The sequence below is a fragment of the Rutidosis leptorrhynchoides genome, chromosome 8, assembly GCF_046630445.1.
Source record: "Rutidosis leptorrhynchoides isolate AG116_Rl617_1_P2 chromosome 8, CSIRO_AGI_Rlap_v1, whole genome shotgun sequence".
NCBI classification, from domain to species: Eukaryota; Viridiplantae; Streptophyta; class Magnoliopsida; order Asterales; family Asteraceae; genus Rutidosis; species Rutidosis leptorrhynchoides.
This window is the reverse complement of record NC_092340.1, coordinates 295,740,579-295,757,378: the sequence shown is the minus strand read 5'-3', so window position 1 is coordinate 295,757,378 and position 16,800 is coordinate 295,740,579. Positions and strand designations below refer to the sequence as shown.

Here is a 16,800-nt window from a genome sequence, read left to right as displayed (position 1 = left end):
GTATATGTGTGTGACCCCGAAGGCTCAAATGAGGTTGGCCATATAGTTATATGTTGTACCTTGCACATTAATCCTACACAAATGACATGATTTTAACAGATAAACATGAAAAACTACTGTATAATATTGTGATTCTACTGCTATGATTCACGCAATTCATCACTATCTTACGTTTGAAAGTCACTAGTGTAATGGGCTATCGAGAAAGATAAATAACTTTCAGGTGTTTGAATTTACGTTTGAAAATTAATTATTCATTTTTAATAATTAAAAATAGATAATTAGTTATCGAAAAACGTATTATACATCTAGTGGCGGAACTACGATTTTTTTACCGGGGCCAAAAAAAATTTAAAACCGTTGTCATTTTTTTGGACAAAATACAGAGGTTTTGGGCAAAAAATTGAAGTTTTTAGACAAATTCTGAAGGTTTTTGGGCAAAGTAGAAAGTTATTGGACAAAATTTGAAGATTTTGGGGCAAAAGTTGAAGAATTTTGGTAAAATTTGAAGGTTTTAGGCAAAATATGTAGGCTTTGGGGCAAAAAAAATTCCACTGAGGGCAATGTCGAAAAACCCAAAATGTTTATATTAGAAAAAAAATTCACTGGGGGTGGGCGCCCCCCTCTGCCCCCAAGTAGTTTCGCCAATGTATACATCAATAATGTTTGGATTTGATTATGCTATTTAATAACTCAATAATCTGATAATCGGTTTCTTGAGTGTTAGACAAATCATATTATCTGAAAAGTTGACATGTAAATAGGGGGAATATATGTAAAAAAAGAAAGAGTCGGATAATAAAAATATCACGTTTTGCTACATTAAAGAGTTACAATTTTTTTTTTTAATTTTCACGTTTTATGTTTCTAAAATTGTAACTAATTGATTTTAAAGCTTAACTTATCAAGTATGATTCTTTGATTATTTACGATTTCAAAATGTGATAAGCAAAGAATCGGATTAAAAACACAAAGCCAAACTCAAACACCCCCTTAAATTATTATAAGAAAATACCACTTTTTATGAATCTTTAAAAAGAATGCTAATTCCTAGCTTTAACATAAAAATGACCTGAGTATATTACAAACAAATATATTGAGAGACATGACTAGTTTTAGATTTAAATCAAATAACAATAACATTCAATGTATTGTTAATGTAACACCCTTATTTTTTTTTTTTTTTAAATCACAGCGAAAGACTGAATTTACCTAAATAACCTTAGTTAATATTTACAACTGTAGTTAAGAAATCAACTTAGTTAATATTCAATACAGCTTTGCAAAACAAGGGTGTTACGTAAAATATTTCAAAATCTGACAACATCAGAGTTCGGCTAATAGTCAAACATGTCTTCAGCCAGTCCGTAACACCCATCCTAATCAGCAGTACCTAAACCTGCAAGGGTGAAAATGTGGGGGAATTAGCACACAGCTAAGTGAATGGATACTATCTAACAGACCAAGCATAAGTAACTAAACATGCAAGGGATCACAATTATGCTAACGTTCTGAACTAGCATATAACAATAAATGACAATATGAGGATCGGCGGCTTGTACGAGCACACGACTTAGTTGATCAAGCTACAGTCTACCGATAGTCCGCTTTACTGATTTCACTGCATAACCGTCCAGACGCAACACATGCGTCCTTCTATGCTATACTGAACAATCAGTAACTCATGACCCGACCAGGCTACCACTGTCGACCTCACATCAACCCTACCTTGCTGCCTTGGAGGGTTCCCAACTTTGCTGCCTCGGTTGGTGTCAAACAAACAGTGCGCACATAAGATCACAGATAAATAGTCATGCAATCGTCCTAACTAGCATGGCAATATCTAACTACGCATGGTAATCGTACAGAACATAAACATAGTAATAAAGAGTCTGAACAAGTAGCGTGTTAGCTACTTAATACTCTATTCGGAGATAGACCCACTCAACAATTAGCAGCAACGGCTCAGATTCTAACTACTGAGCTTTCTCTTTATCCTTTTCACCTGAGAATAAACATAACCAAGTCAGTAATAATATCTTGATATCATCCCAGCAACAAGACAATAACATCAATATATAAACACTTGAACACTTAATAAATCTGACGTGTCAACCGTACGAGTGACACTCACCCGCACGTCTGAGGAACCTCAACCGTGCGGTTGACACCTCACTCGTACCTTTGGTCCTTGGCCAAATACCTAATTAAACAATAGTGGATCCGTACGGTTGACCAGACGAGTGACATATGACTCGTACGAGTCACATTTTAACCGTACGATCCAACTTTCAAATATACTAGTTCAAGTATCCACTCACTCGTGCGGTTCACCATGCGGTTGACCACCTCGACCGTACGAGTGAAATCTCACTCGTGCGAGTGAAAGCTCACTCGTGAAAGTGAAAAGGATCAATAATAATAACATGTAATAACATTTTCCAACCTATATTCATCATATAATTAATCATTCATAAGCCTATATCAAGAATTCAACCCATAATAACAAATTAACGTATGCACACTAGACACATACGCTAATACCTCGATTTCTGACCCAAATATATTATGATATAGCTTCTAAAAATTTTACCATTGGATAGGATTTTTCATTATGATTCCAACGATACTTGATTCATCAAAAACAGAGTTACGGTTTGAAAGTTATGACCAAAACAAGTTTCCACAAACCGGACCCTATGCTCACACGTGTGACTGGGGCCTCACTCGTGCGAGTGAGCCCTCACACGCGTAGTTGACCCTCAAAAGTGTGGTCACTCATACGAGTGACCTGTCACTCATGTGGGAGCTGAAGAATAGCTCATGCACGCTGATTTTCGCATTTTTGGCCCAAAAACTCGATTTTTGCAAGTTCTAACCTCAAAACCACTTGAAAAACATCATATAAATCATATAACAACTATTTCTAACATCAATTAACATATGCAAACACAAAACATGAAGATTCAAGCTCAAAAATACCTAAAACCCACTTTACACCCAAACGCATTTCTTTAAGAATTAACACACGAATTTAAGCAAACAAACCTGGTTTGATGATCACAAAGATGATATAAATCAGTTCCTAAAGCTCTACAAACTAATTTCAAGCTTGGGTCAAGTTAGGGTTTCAAGGGTGTAAGAGTTTAGGTACGAGCTAGATTTTCTAATTTGGGGAAAATGCAAGAAAAGTCTGGAAGCAGGCTTATAAATGGGTTAAAACCCATACTCTATAACACACGGGTATTTACCAGTTATCTAATATCTTTCGTACTTCGTTAGGAGGTCCTAACGGAGTCCAAATTAAACAAACGAACCTGTTCTGCGACCCTTGTCACAAACTGGTCTTAACTACATAATCAATTAATAATAAACATATTATTAAAATAAAAGCATATTTTAAACACAAATATAAACCTCAGGGCAATTAAGTAATCTTACTTCTAACCCCGGTTTCAGTCTGTTACAAATCCACCCCCTTAAAGAGATTCCGTCCTCGGAATCTGGTCATTCATAGTCACAAGGGTCAAAGGTAACAGCCATCCTCATCAATGGTCACATCGAGAACCAAATCAAAACACATATTACTGCTACATGCACTACCTAAGTAGGTTCATTACTCAACAAGTCTTCTCAATTGGCAACTCAACATCCAAATTTATCAAATTGAACTCTTATTGTCACCGAGTCAAACACCAACTTTTCAATTATGATTACCATCAAATGGTCAATTGTGACATAAGTTGGTCCACTATTTCCATTTACCCAACACAACATTCAGACAATCTATCACACGATTGCCTACAGTATCACACTCGTCCTTTTTCGAAGTAACCACATACCAACCATCAGACGTATACCAAAAACTACGCAAGTCATTTTCTACCCGAGTGTTTAAGTTAAAAAGGATAACAATCCATCAATTCTACTTCAATTACGATTAGCACCATTTCAACATGAGAAAACTCATAAACAATACATCGACCCGTCATCAATCTAATAAATTTCCACAAAGTGAGTCATATCTAGTTTCTATTTACCTACTAAATTCTAGAATCATAGGTAAATGTCCATTATTTAGCCCATCAATTTATAACAACAGTCTGGTTTCTATGGTGTTTTATGAAAAGTCCACGTCAAAACTGACATTGCATACCAATTCTCGTAGATACCATTGGTAATCCACCTATAAACCATCTAACCAAACCTTTCAGTCAGGTTCTCGAGATTACCCATAAGATGACTCCATAAAATTTTCCAATTCTGTTGTTCCATGTCATCAATTTATTGCCATCGTCTCACATGAAAACACAATATCAACACTAATTTCCTCACAATAACAGTACTAGTTTCATTGAAATTACCCAAATCTATAATCAAATACCCATTCTCAACCCGGTATTTGAGAATTTTATCATATTTCCTGCAACAATGTCTTTATCTACTAAATATTCCATCGACTAGCATATGCCTCTAATCATATCGTCAATAGTACTAATTATTACGAACACAATACTCTCATCACATCTCACAATTTAACCCTTATTAACCAATAATAAATCAACATCTAGATCCAACACAACGATCGTTACCATGTCTGAAAGGTTAACTTCCTGTCAAGTTTTCCTCCAGAAGATAATATTGATCTCAATGTAACTTAAAATTTTCAACCCATTGAAACAATGTTTTCCAATTAATATATGCAATCCCACCTGGTCACAACATACAACACTGTCAATCAACATCATATCCATCACCTACTGTATCTTCTCCGACTTTCAAAACTACTATATGATTCACTACAATGTATTTTCGTTGGCCAGACGCAATACATTGTCTCAAATCATATTTTCATTTCAAATATCTCGGAGCAAGATCCTAGTCATGTTCATTAGTCTATCCATTACTACGTTCATGAGTCACTGTTAGTTACAACCCACTAACAATAAACAATTCCAAAGAACACAAGGTTGACAAACCTATACTTTAACACACAATTATAACAGTTACTATTTGTCGACACCTAATTCACTACCACACCGTTCTGGATTCATACTGAAAATCCCACTCTCGTGCTTCTTACAACCTCAGGTTTTCTGAACTATGAATTACCCTGAAGATTAAATATCTAACAACGCTTTCTAACTCAACTGTATAATAACCAGTTCTGATAACATCCAACAGTTCCTAAGAACTCAGTCTTAAATCACTTTTAGCTATACAGTATTGGAAGAGTCAATCTCTGTTTCAAGTTCCACCTAAGGTCAAATCTTTCTTTGGTTAACTTCAACAATGAATCGGTCACTCTGTCAACATATGACAATTTGTAAGAACTCTCAGTTCAAAACACAATCAACCCATAAACATATACTATCTCAAAATAGGTTCAATTATTATTCACAGACACACGCTCACATCAATAATTCCATGATCGTTGAACCTAGATTTACCGATTTTTAAGGTTCCTTAATGCAACAATTAACCAGTTACTACAAGTTAATTTCCCAAAAGATTTCAATCATCAATTGAAGCTGTTACACGACTCCCATAACATAAGAATTTATCATGTCAAATCATTCCATCTTATTGACATACTGATCACAATTCCAAACGGGGTCGAACACTCGACATTATCTTCGGGTCTTGGCATCTACCCAATACCAACCCCCATTTAAAACAAGGGTTTCCCCTGTTATCTAAAGATAACCCATAGAACACTACTCATACATCCCAATCTTAGTCTAACTCACGCCCGAGACTCAAGGTCAACACACACCCAAAAATTCTGTCCTCAGTCAGGTCAAAGTTCGTCTCTATTTTCCCAAGAGACCAATTCAAGAAAGTCGCCTACATTTATTCTAAGAACCACATGAAAGGTCATATCAGGCTACGAAAGAAAGACAGATCCTTTGGATAACCCTACGAATCCTACACAATAAGTCCAATCATACTACGATATCACTAAACTAGTCACACTCAGTGATTCAGTCACGGTCTATTAAGCATATAGACTAATCGCCTCATAAAGTCACTCAATAGAATCCAAATCACTGGCCAACAATTAAGGGGACTACTACCCTAATCAGTCCCTACGAGTCAGTACGTACATTCCGTCTGTCAACTGTAACGGAACAATACCTCATATAGGCCCCATCATAACAATATGTCAGGTTTAGACTAATGGACAATTTACTAAAAGCATGGCAATGTGTCACTTAAATTAGATCCCATACATAACTACATAACAAGGCACTTATCACATATCACATTTCAGTTCCGACTTACATATCATGAAATCACATAAAACATAACAATATAACGCCATGTTCAAGTTATTCGTCCATAACAAATGCACTATCCCCAATTCTGAACTCTACAGGCCACTATGTGTGTCCCGTCTATCAAAAGAAAAATAACTCATATCCATCTTACACAAAAAATATCACATAGAGTTCCATACTCAATATGAAACCAACGTTATCACTAATCATGGCAAGCATATCTAATGCAATCACATCTGACAAGCCTCAGTGAACATGTCAATCACAAAAAAAATCATGGAACCACGTCAAAGGGAACAAAATCACAATAATGTTGATGGTAGCTCCAGACATATCTAATGTAACTAGAGCCGTCAAACCATCGACTATTTCTGTTATAAAAATAACAATTACATTACCATGATCCTCACTAATTATAACAGATTACAAGCACACATAACCACATGTATACAATCCAATATTACACTACTAATTACAATAATGTAATGAGAACGCACCTTCATAAGAAAGATAGACATCTTCTTATCTATCAACACATCAATCCCACCTGCACCCCGGAACCACTCCACTATTGATTACAATCATTGCAGCAATGGTAGCCAGAATCAATTTTGATTGTCATTGTTTCATCTCATTTATCTTTTTCTTTTGTATCTCGTAACTTCCTTTATCACTGCAACTCATATACATCTTTATCCACTTGATACATTAATGCGACACTCCTAGCTAATCAAAATCAATCTTGATGTCATCAACGGATCTCTGACAATGCTGAGGGTCAACGGGGCATCTGCAGGATTTGATCGATCTTCATACCTGTCTTATTACATCACTTCACACAAAACTTAGTAGATAATAGGTTAGTTCAATCACAACTAACGCACATACTATCCTGCATTCACTTAACCCCACCCACGGACATGTTTGACTACACCCAAAGTTTGAGAGCAAGATACACGCATGTACTTGCTGTCAAACCTATGCTCTGATACCAACTTGTAACACCCTGATTTTTTTTAAAATCACAGCGGAAGACTGAATTTACCTAAATAACCTTAGTTAATATTTATAACTGTAGTTAAGAAACCAACTTAGTTAATATTCAATACAGCTTTGCAAAACAACGGTGTTATGTAAAATATTTCAAAATCTGACAACATCAGAGTTCGGCTAATAGTCAAACATGTCTTCAGCCCGTCCATAACACCCGTCCTAATCAGCAGTACCTAAACCTACAAGGGTGGAAATGTAGGGGAATTAACACACAGCTAAGTGAATGGATACTATCTAACAGACCAAGCATAAGTAACTAAACATGCAAGGGATCACAATTATGCTAACGTCCTGAACTAGCATATAACAATAAATGACAATATGAGGATTGGCGGCTTGTACAAGCACACGACTTAGTTGATCAAACTACAGTCTACCGATAGTCCGCTTTACTGATTTCACTGCATAACCGTCCAGACGCAACACATGCGTCCTTCTATGCTATACTGAACAATCAGTAACTCGTGACCCGACCAGGCTACCACTGTCGACCTCACATCAACCCTACCTTGCTGCCTCGGAGGGCTCCCAACCTTGCTTCCTCGGTTGGTGTCAAACAAACAGTGCGCACATAAGATCACAGATAAATAGTCATGCAATAGTCCTAACTAGCATGGCAATATCTAACTACGCATGGTAATCGTACAGAACATAAATATAGTAATAAAGAGTCTGAACAAGTAACGTGTCAGCTACTTAATACTCTATCCGGAGATAGACCCACTCACCAATTACCAGCAACGGCTCAGATTCTAACTATTGAGCTTTCTCTTTATCCTTTTCATCTGAGAATAAACATAACCAAGTCAGTAATAATGTCTTGATATCATCCCAGCAACAAGACAATAACATCAATATATAAACACTTGAACACTTAACAAATCTGACGTGTCAACCGTACGACTGACACTCACCTGCACGTCTGAGGAACCTCAACCGTGCGGTTGACACCTCACTCGTACCTTTGGTCCTTGGCCAAATACCTAATTAAACAACAGTGGATCCGTACGATTGACCACACGAGTGACATATAACTCGTACGAGTCATATTTCAACCGTACGATCCAACTTTCAAATATACTAGTTCAAGTATCCACTCACTCGTGCGGTTCACCATGCGGTTGACCACCTCGACCGTACGAGTGAAATCTCACTCGTGCGAGTGAAAGCTCACTCGTGCAAGTGAAAAGAATCATTAATAGTAACATGTAATAACATTTTCCAACATATATTTATCATATAATCAATCATTCATAAGCCTATATCAAGAATTCAACCCATAATAACAAATTAATGCATGCACACTAGACACACACGCTAATACCTCGATTTCTGACCCAAATATATTCTGATGTAGCTTCTAAAAAGTTTACCATTGGATAGGATTTTACATTACGATTCCAACGATAATTGATTCATCAAAAACGGAGTTACGGTTTGAAAGTTATGACCAAAACAAGTTTCCACAAACTGGACCCTGTGCTTACACGTGTGACTGAGGCCTCACTCGTGCGAGTGAGCCCTCACACGCGTGGTTGACCCTCAAAAGTGTGTTCACTCGTGTGGGAGCTGAAGAACAGCTCCTGCACGCTGATTTTCGCATTTTTGGCCCAAAAACTCGATTTTTGCAAGTTCTAACCTCAAAACCACTTGAAAAACATCATATAAATCATATAACAACTATTTCTAACATCAATTAACATATGCAAACACAAAACATGAAGATTCAAGCTCAAAAATACCTAAAACCCACTTTACACCCAAACTCATTTCTTTAAGAATTAACACATGAATTTAAGCAAACAAACCTGGTTTGACGATCACAAAGATGATATAAATCAGTTCCTAAAGCTCCACAAACTGATTTCAAGCTTGGATCAAGTTAGGGTTTCAAGGGAGTAAGAGTTTAGGTACGAGCTAGATTTTTTAATTTGGGGAAAATGCAAGAAAAATCTAGAAGCAGGCTTATAAATGGGTTAAAACCCATACCCTATAACACACGGGTATTTACCAGTTATCTAATATCTTTCGTACTTCGTTAGGAGGTCCTAACGGAGTCCAAATTAAACAAACGAACTTGTTCTGCGACCCTTGTCACAAACTGGTCTTAACTACATAATCAATTAATAATAAACATATTATTAAAATAAAAACATATTTTAAACACAAATATAAACCTCAGGGCAAATAAGTAATCTTACTTCTAACCCCGGTTTTAGTCTGTTACAGTTAAAGTATCTGTAAGGTAGCCTCAATAGTATACTAGAGAAACCTTTCTCTCTCACACATAAAAACTCTCTCGTTTTGTTTCCCTAGATTTCAGACAAAAAGCACTTTTCTTTTTCATCTCCACCGGCTACTGGTTTACCGTCGGTGGTCCGGCTAACTTTTCCTTTTCATTTTATTTTCTTCCTTCCTCCTTCTCCTTCATGATCCGGTTTGAAGCTTTCGTGACTTCCGGCCTTTTTTCGACTGTCGACGTCGCTCACATGTGACGAGTTCGTTCAGTTTCCGTACGTACTCTGTGAGCTACGGTGGCGAGGTGAGAAAGGATTTTCATTTATTTTCCTTTTTACCGGTTCTCTTACAGATCTAGGCTGCCGGAAACCCGTTACCGACCTCCGGCATCTCGCCGGAGGTCCGGTGGGTCTTCTTTGTTTTGACGGATCTATTCTTTTACTTTGGTGTTATGTTCAATAATGTCCATTTGCAACCTTTTCTTTTTCCGGCGAGTTGCTTCCGGCGGCCATAAACACCTCAAACTGATGTTCTCGTGGTTAGGGTGATTATGGTTGTTTGGTAATCTTTTCTCACCTTCATTCGTTTTTCTGGAATCCATGCTTCACCGGTGTATTGCCGGCCGGCGGCGAACGGCAGTTTTCCACCCAGTTGGTGGTAGTTGGTGGTAGTTGCTGGTTGTGTCCGGTCTCGGTGTTGGAAGCTGCTGTCTGTCCCGCTGGTGGTTCTGGTGGTTTGGCCACCTAGTTGGTGGTTACGACTGGATATGCGGGTGGTTTGGGTGGTGGTTGGTGGGATTTGGTTTCCCATTTTGACGATCTTGCTATGGTTTGTACTGTTTGGCTGCTCTTTTCTGGTTGTGATGATTGGGACGTACCAGGCGACGATCTCCCAGTTGGAGATCTGGTTCGGTTCAGGCTTTTATTAACTATTTTTTGCAGGAGGAGCTACTTTCGAAGTCTTTGAAGATTTGGTTTTGACAGTCTTACTATTGGGGTATTGCTGTTCAGTATAATCGGCGTTCCCCGATTTATATTGACTGTTTGTTTATTTATCCGTTTGTACTTTCGATTAGCTGGCTGTCCTGTTGTTAGTTTAGATTCCTTATAAACGTGTTTTTCCACCCTGTTAGTGGACCGTTTGGTTATGTTTCTTTTGTTATTACCGCTTGTGCCGGTTGTTTGGATGGCCTTTGTAATCGTTTGTACTATTATGATCTTCGGATCCGTATTAATGTTATCTTTTTTTTGCCAAAAAAAAGGTAGCCTCAATAGTGACACATACGTATTTTTGCAACGTTCGAATACATATGAGCCTCAATAATGTACTAATCGTATCACAACTAAATGTGTGATCTTTTTTTCGTACCATAGTTACCAGAGGGGGACACAATCGAATCAATCTCTACTCCCCGCATGGAAATGTTTAACATGTTCGGTAATCTATTGATAACAAAACACCACATGAAAACTTGTACATTTCTAAGTAAAAAAATAATACCATCTCGCACTCTGGGACAATGAAGAAAGGATGATATTAAAAATGGAAATTCTTGTGTTTTGAACAAAAAATGATTCCTTCTTGGCCAGAATCCAAACCCATGGATTATCATAGTCTTTTTTTAGTCGATTTCATATGCTCGCCGGAGTTTGACCAGGATGGTGACCTTCGGTGGTGCACCATGGTGGTGGCCACCAGTGGTTGTGGTTGTGTTTGGATACTACGCTGTTGCTTCTTCGAATTTATCTGTGAGGGTGATGTTCGGTGGTGCACCACCCTGTTAGAGGTGGCCACCGGATGTTGTGTTTCGGGATGGTCTCATATACGTCGTTGTTTCTGACGTGTCTTGCATCCCGTTTGTGTAGGTCACCGATGGTGGATGGTAGTGGTTGCAGTGACTTTCCTTTATGTTAATTTGGTGGGTGGGTGGGTCTACTACCCAGTTTGAGACTGACGATGGTTGGCATGTTTTGGTCACGGGTTGGGTTGATGTTGTGGTAGTTCTTTACCTAGGTCTTCATTTTCGTAGCGCCTTTGAAGTTGGGCCAATTGACGATCTCCCTATTGGAGATGAGTTTCTTTATCGGAGGTGGGACAAGTGTTTTGCGAACGGATTCATATTTGTGGCGGTTTATGGTTGTTCGCGACGGACAAGTGTTGGAGATCAGTTTCTTTATCGGAGGTGGGACAAGTGTTTTGCGAACGGACAAGTGCTTGCTTGTTTGTATACTTGTGGTGGCGGTCGGCATTCTTCTGACTGCCATTGCTGTAAGTTTTCTTTCTTTTTAATGTAATCGATAGGTACATGTCTTTTTTTTTACGTGTTTAGACTTCTAGCAAAGTCTGTTTCTACCTTATTAGTGAGACCGTTAAGTTTTGTTGATTAATCGTATGTGCCTAAGTTTTAATTTTGGAGTCTGTTACATATCATTTACGTTTTTTGAAAAAAGAAAAGAAAAATACAACACATTGAAACGTATTGAATGCTTAACTGTTTTTTGTTTTTTTTTTTTTTTTGGCAAAAAAAACAAAAACTATATAAACATCTTAATCTCCAAAAGGAGACAAGAAAACCGAGATACAAAAGAAACGTTACAACATAAGGCTCGAAGGTAGAAAAAAAACCTAACCGAGACGACCCTATACGCTAACTCAAACCAAACCTTGTCGTGGGCTAAACAAAACAAAGAAAACACAAACAAAAAAAAGGAGCTAGAATTAAACCAAAACATGAACAAACAAAATCCTAATCGAGAGCCAAAGTTAGAAGTGTTGATGCCGTCTTCCGCATTCGCCTTGAACGTGAAAGTAAACTCGATTCCAACCCAATCCGAATTAAAACCTCCATTCCTAAATTCGTCAAAGAAACCAACACCCTCTAAATTCGTCAATTCCTAGATCCTAACTGAATGCTTAACTACTAAGCATCAATGCTAATCGATTAATGTTAAATCATTAAATTAGCAAGCAATTATCAAAGTCTTCGTCACGCGTCACTATCATTGAGCATATATTTCAACGCGCTTAATCTAGAACGTATACATACACATCATCTCTCTACATAACCAAAAAGCCTTTAACATTTCATCAATGTTGCTAGTTGACTGTTCAAATTGCAAAACAACATTAGTCCTACCACCGGAAGCTAAATCAATCCGCTGTTCTGAATGTCAATTCATAACTCAAATCGCTGAGTCAACTCAACCGCCGTCGCCGTCCGGTTATTCTATATTTCCCGGTTTGGAACAGTCATCGTCATTCAATAACCTCGCGCCATCGTCGTCCGGTTATCCTGTATTTCCTGGCTTACAGCAGTCCTCATCGTTTAATAACCACGCGCCGTCGCCGTCCGGTAATTCTGTATTTCCTGGCTTGCAGCAGTCATCATCGTTCAATAACCACGCGCCGTCGCCGTTACCGTCCGGCGATTCTATATTTCCTGGCTTGCAGCAGTGTTCATCCTTTGATAATCACGCGCCGTCGCCGTCCGGTTATTCTGTATTTCCTGGATTGCAGCAGTCATCGTCGTTTAATAATCAAGCGACGTCGTTTTATAAGCAGGTTGCGCCGGTACCTACCGGTTATCAGGTGCATACACCGACGCTAACACATTCAAACTCGTTTCACAGCAATTATGTTCCGCCGGCAGGATATGGACGGAAGAAGGCGGTGATTGTTGGTGTATCGTATAAAAATACACGTCATGAATTGAAAGGATGTTTAAATGATGCTAATTATATGAAGCATCTTTTGCTTACTAAATTTAACTTTCCTGAATCTGAGATTGTTATGCTTACTGGTAAGATTATCATCCTAATTTCACATTTCATAATTCAGTACTTGTTAATCGTTAGTTTTAGATGTAATTTCACATAGTACAAAATAATTTGTGCAATTTCATTTGGACTATTTGAGATAATTCTCAGAGGCCTGCAAAGTTTGACACTAAGACCATGGATAATGGTGACGCTCACGTGGAGTAGATGACGTTTTTTTGGGTTATGCCTCTGACATGTTAAGTATGGGTAAGGTTGTTGTGGACGTTTGTGAGTGATGTGGTAAAATATAATTGGAGTTTCAGTTAAAATGTGGTGAAAAGGGTAGAAAAAGAATTAAAAAATCAAAAAAGCCTCAAAACTCGTCAGTTTTTCATTGACAAACGTCGTTAAATTTTTTTTTTAAACACAAACGCCCCACTTCAGGCGTTTTGGGACGTTTGTGGGTGCCACATCAAAGGGGGAGGGAGACAAACGCTCCCGTTTGTCTAAGCGTTCGCCCACTCTCAAGTACGAATTGCCAATTGTACAAACGAATTTCCCTCCAGACGAACTGCGAGTTGTAGAAAAAAACTTGGTAGAAGTAGACAAATTATATGAACCTGGCTCTATCAATGTATTTAATATCTCAAGTTAACTTTGCGTCTTATAAAACCGAGCTCAAGCTTGCAATAAGAAGACTAGCTCAACTCTCAATTTGACTTGAAACTTTAGCCTAACACTACAAAAGTCAAGTGGTTCTAGTCCAACGACGAATATGAAAACAAGTCAAATGAGTCAGGTTAAGCAAAAGTGAATTCAGATGCTTATGGTAATTTTAATAGTTTTGAGATCGAGAACCTCTCATGGTAAATGTGTACCAAAATTGTGCTGTCTGATCGTTACTGATGTACATGCCATGAATAAATTGCAGAAGAAGAAGCAGACCCAAAAAGGATCCCAACAGGTCGTAACATGAGAGCAGCATTATATTGGTTAATTAGTGGGTGCAGACAAGGTGACTCGCTTCTTTTTCACTTTTCTGGCCATGGTTCACGACAGAAGAACTACAACGGTGACGAGATTGATGGGTATGACGAAACCTTATGCCCCTTGGATTTCGAAACTGATGGTATGATTGTTGATGACGAGATTAACGCAATAATCGTCAGACCTCTTCCTCTTGGTGTCAAACTTCATGCCATTATTGATGCTTGTCATAGTGGAACTGTGCTTGATCTTCCATTCCTTTGCAGAATGAGCAGGTGACTTCATCTTAATTACACCAATTTCAAATGTTCTTTAAACGGCCTGCAAAGACCCGCCTTTAATACTATTTCTTGTAACTGGAACTTGAATCCAAAATGTTAAGTATTGTGTTTTCGCTTCAAGGCTGATTCTATTGAAATAGTCAGCTATATTCTTCATCGGGCTATTAAAAATCATAAAATTATGGTCACATTGTACGGTGTTATAAGATCCATTTTGGATCCATATTTTATGGGACCTGATCACCTACATTACACATTCATGAGTTTTATCGGGGTGAATCTGGGTTGATGAAGGTTTATGTTCCAAATTTATGTTTCTATTCAGCAAGTTTCACACTTCGTCATGCGTGGCCTTAATGCGTTGGCCATAAGTTACTTACTACGATCTTTATGGTATGATAGCGCCGGGCACTATGAATGGGAGGATCATCGTCCTAAATCAGGCATAGCAAAGGGTACCAGTGGAGGAGAAGTCATTTCGATTAGTGGATGTGATGATGATCAAACATCAGCTGATACGTCGGTTAGTCTTGAAAAGCACTTTTTTTGTTACTATCCAACTTCATAATATAGAGGTCATAGCAGTTTATATTGATGAGTATGGATCTCAAAATTGGCGAATTCTGCGATGGGTCAAGGTTAAATATTTATAAAAGTGAAAACGGCTGACCCACAAAAAGTTTTGAACTTTATTCCCATTAAATGTGATTATTCGAGGAATATAGCAGTACTATACTTTCTGATATAGTAATTAGAATTTTTTAAATATTTTAAATACATTTCAGATAACTTACAACATGTTCGACCCATCTGACTCATATTCTTTCCGGTTGAATTTTTTAGTCCAAGTCAAAGCATGTATATAAATGAGTCAAAATTCCCACCCTTAATGAGGAGTTATTGTAAACAGGCGTTATCAAAGATCACTTCAACAGGAGCAATGACGTTTTGTTTCATAGAAGCTATAGAACATGGAAACGCGTCCACATATTTAAGCTTGTTAAGTTCAATGCGAAATGCTATTCGTAATGCATCAAGAGGAGTTGGTGGTGGTTATGGAAGTCGTGGATTCTCTCAGGTATAATATCATATAGATAATATGAATATACTCAGATTTAATTCGCTTTTGTGTACATTGTATATTAGTGATAACAATATTTGGAACGTTTTAGGTATATTTAAGTGTATATATGTATATGTATGTACATATCTAAAATGTTTGTTTATTAAGTTCGATAATATAGACAGGTGTAGATAGTAATTCAGTTATGTTTACATGTCTTTCTATAATATTCGAAATTTAATAATGATTGATTTTCTTGTTTGTTGATGTATAGGAACCTCAATTGACTTCATGTGAGCAATTTGATATGTATTCAAAGCGATTTGAATTGTGATGTTGGATACCAATGTACATTTGTAGCTATGTACAGTACTTAGGATTAATCTGCTCGAGGAAGGTCTTCCATGATACTGTTAAAAGCTTGCAATCATGGATGATTGTTTGTAGATGATTATCTGATGTGAAAATGTAGCATTGATTTCTTCCTATTTTTTCTTCATTTTTGTTTATATTCCAAGCAAGAATTTGATTGCATGTTGAGAACACACCGTGAATATGAATAATGGTGTATTGGGCTGATTGTTGATGTAATAGTCTGTAAATATGTATATGATAATAAGGTTTCGCTTTTTGTAACAAACTAGTTGTGTTCCCTCGCGTTGCGCCGGGGGTTCGGTTTTTAATGTATTTTATTGCGTTTAGTTTGTAAAATTATTTCGTGGCTAAAGAATGATGTCGTTGAAGCGCAACTCGAGTCGAACTAAAAGGTATAACCCGTGAAAGATTTAAATGTTATTTTAAATTAACAATATATGTCCATCTCCACGTTTAGCTATGTAATTATCGCCTTTTAAAAATTTAACGCAAAATCAACGTGTATGAAAAGTACCCCAATTTTTTAGTGTTTTTTAAAAGGCGTCCGTTTTGCGTATAGTTAGTGACATTGTGTTTCTAAAATTATTTCGAGTTTAACGATGGTATCGGAAAAATTTAACTAGTTGCTAGCGAGAAGATATGACCCGTTGAATATTTGAGTGGAGTTTATTTAAGATTTTTTATGAAAATGGTTATTTGACACAACAGGGGGGTCGATTTGAATATTTGAAAAAAGTGTAGGGGTTTTTGTTGGTGTAGTGAAA

General features: G+C 37.4%; 2 protein-coding genes across 2 annotated transcripts in view; one reads left to right on the top strand and one right to left on the bottom strand.

Annotated features, from left to right (window-relative positions):
• LOC139864328 (uncharacterized) overlaps window positions 1-10,382 on the bottom strand; it is a 38,565-nt gene extending 28,183 nt beyond the window's left edge. The window contains exon 1 of the mRNA XM_071852905.1: window positions 10,149-10,382. Within this exon, the coding sequence (XP_071709006.1) occupies window positions 10,149-10,382 (234 nt within the window). The remainder of the gene's footprint in view (window positions 1-10,148) is intronic.
• A 2,258-nt stretch (window positions 10,383-12,640) lies between these two features.
• On the top strand, window positions 12,641-16,372 carry LOC139864916 (metacaspase-1-like). Its single transcript, XM_071853483.1, has 5 exons — window positions 12,641-13,371; window positions 14,262-14,592; window positions 15,001-15,121; window positions 15,509-15,676; window positions 15,936-16,372. The coding sequence occupies exons 1-5, from the start codon at window positions 12,663-12,665 to the stop codon at window positions 15,993-15,995; spliced, it is 1,389 nt and encodes a 462-aa protein (XP_071709584.1). The 5' UTR covers window positions 12,641-12,662; the 3' UTR covers window positions 15,996-16,372.
• Window positions 16,373-16,800: the final 428 nt, after the last annotated feature.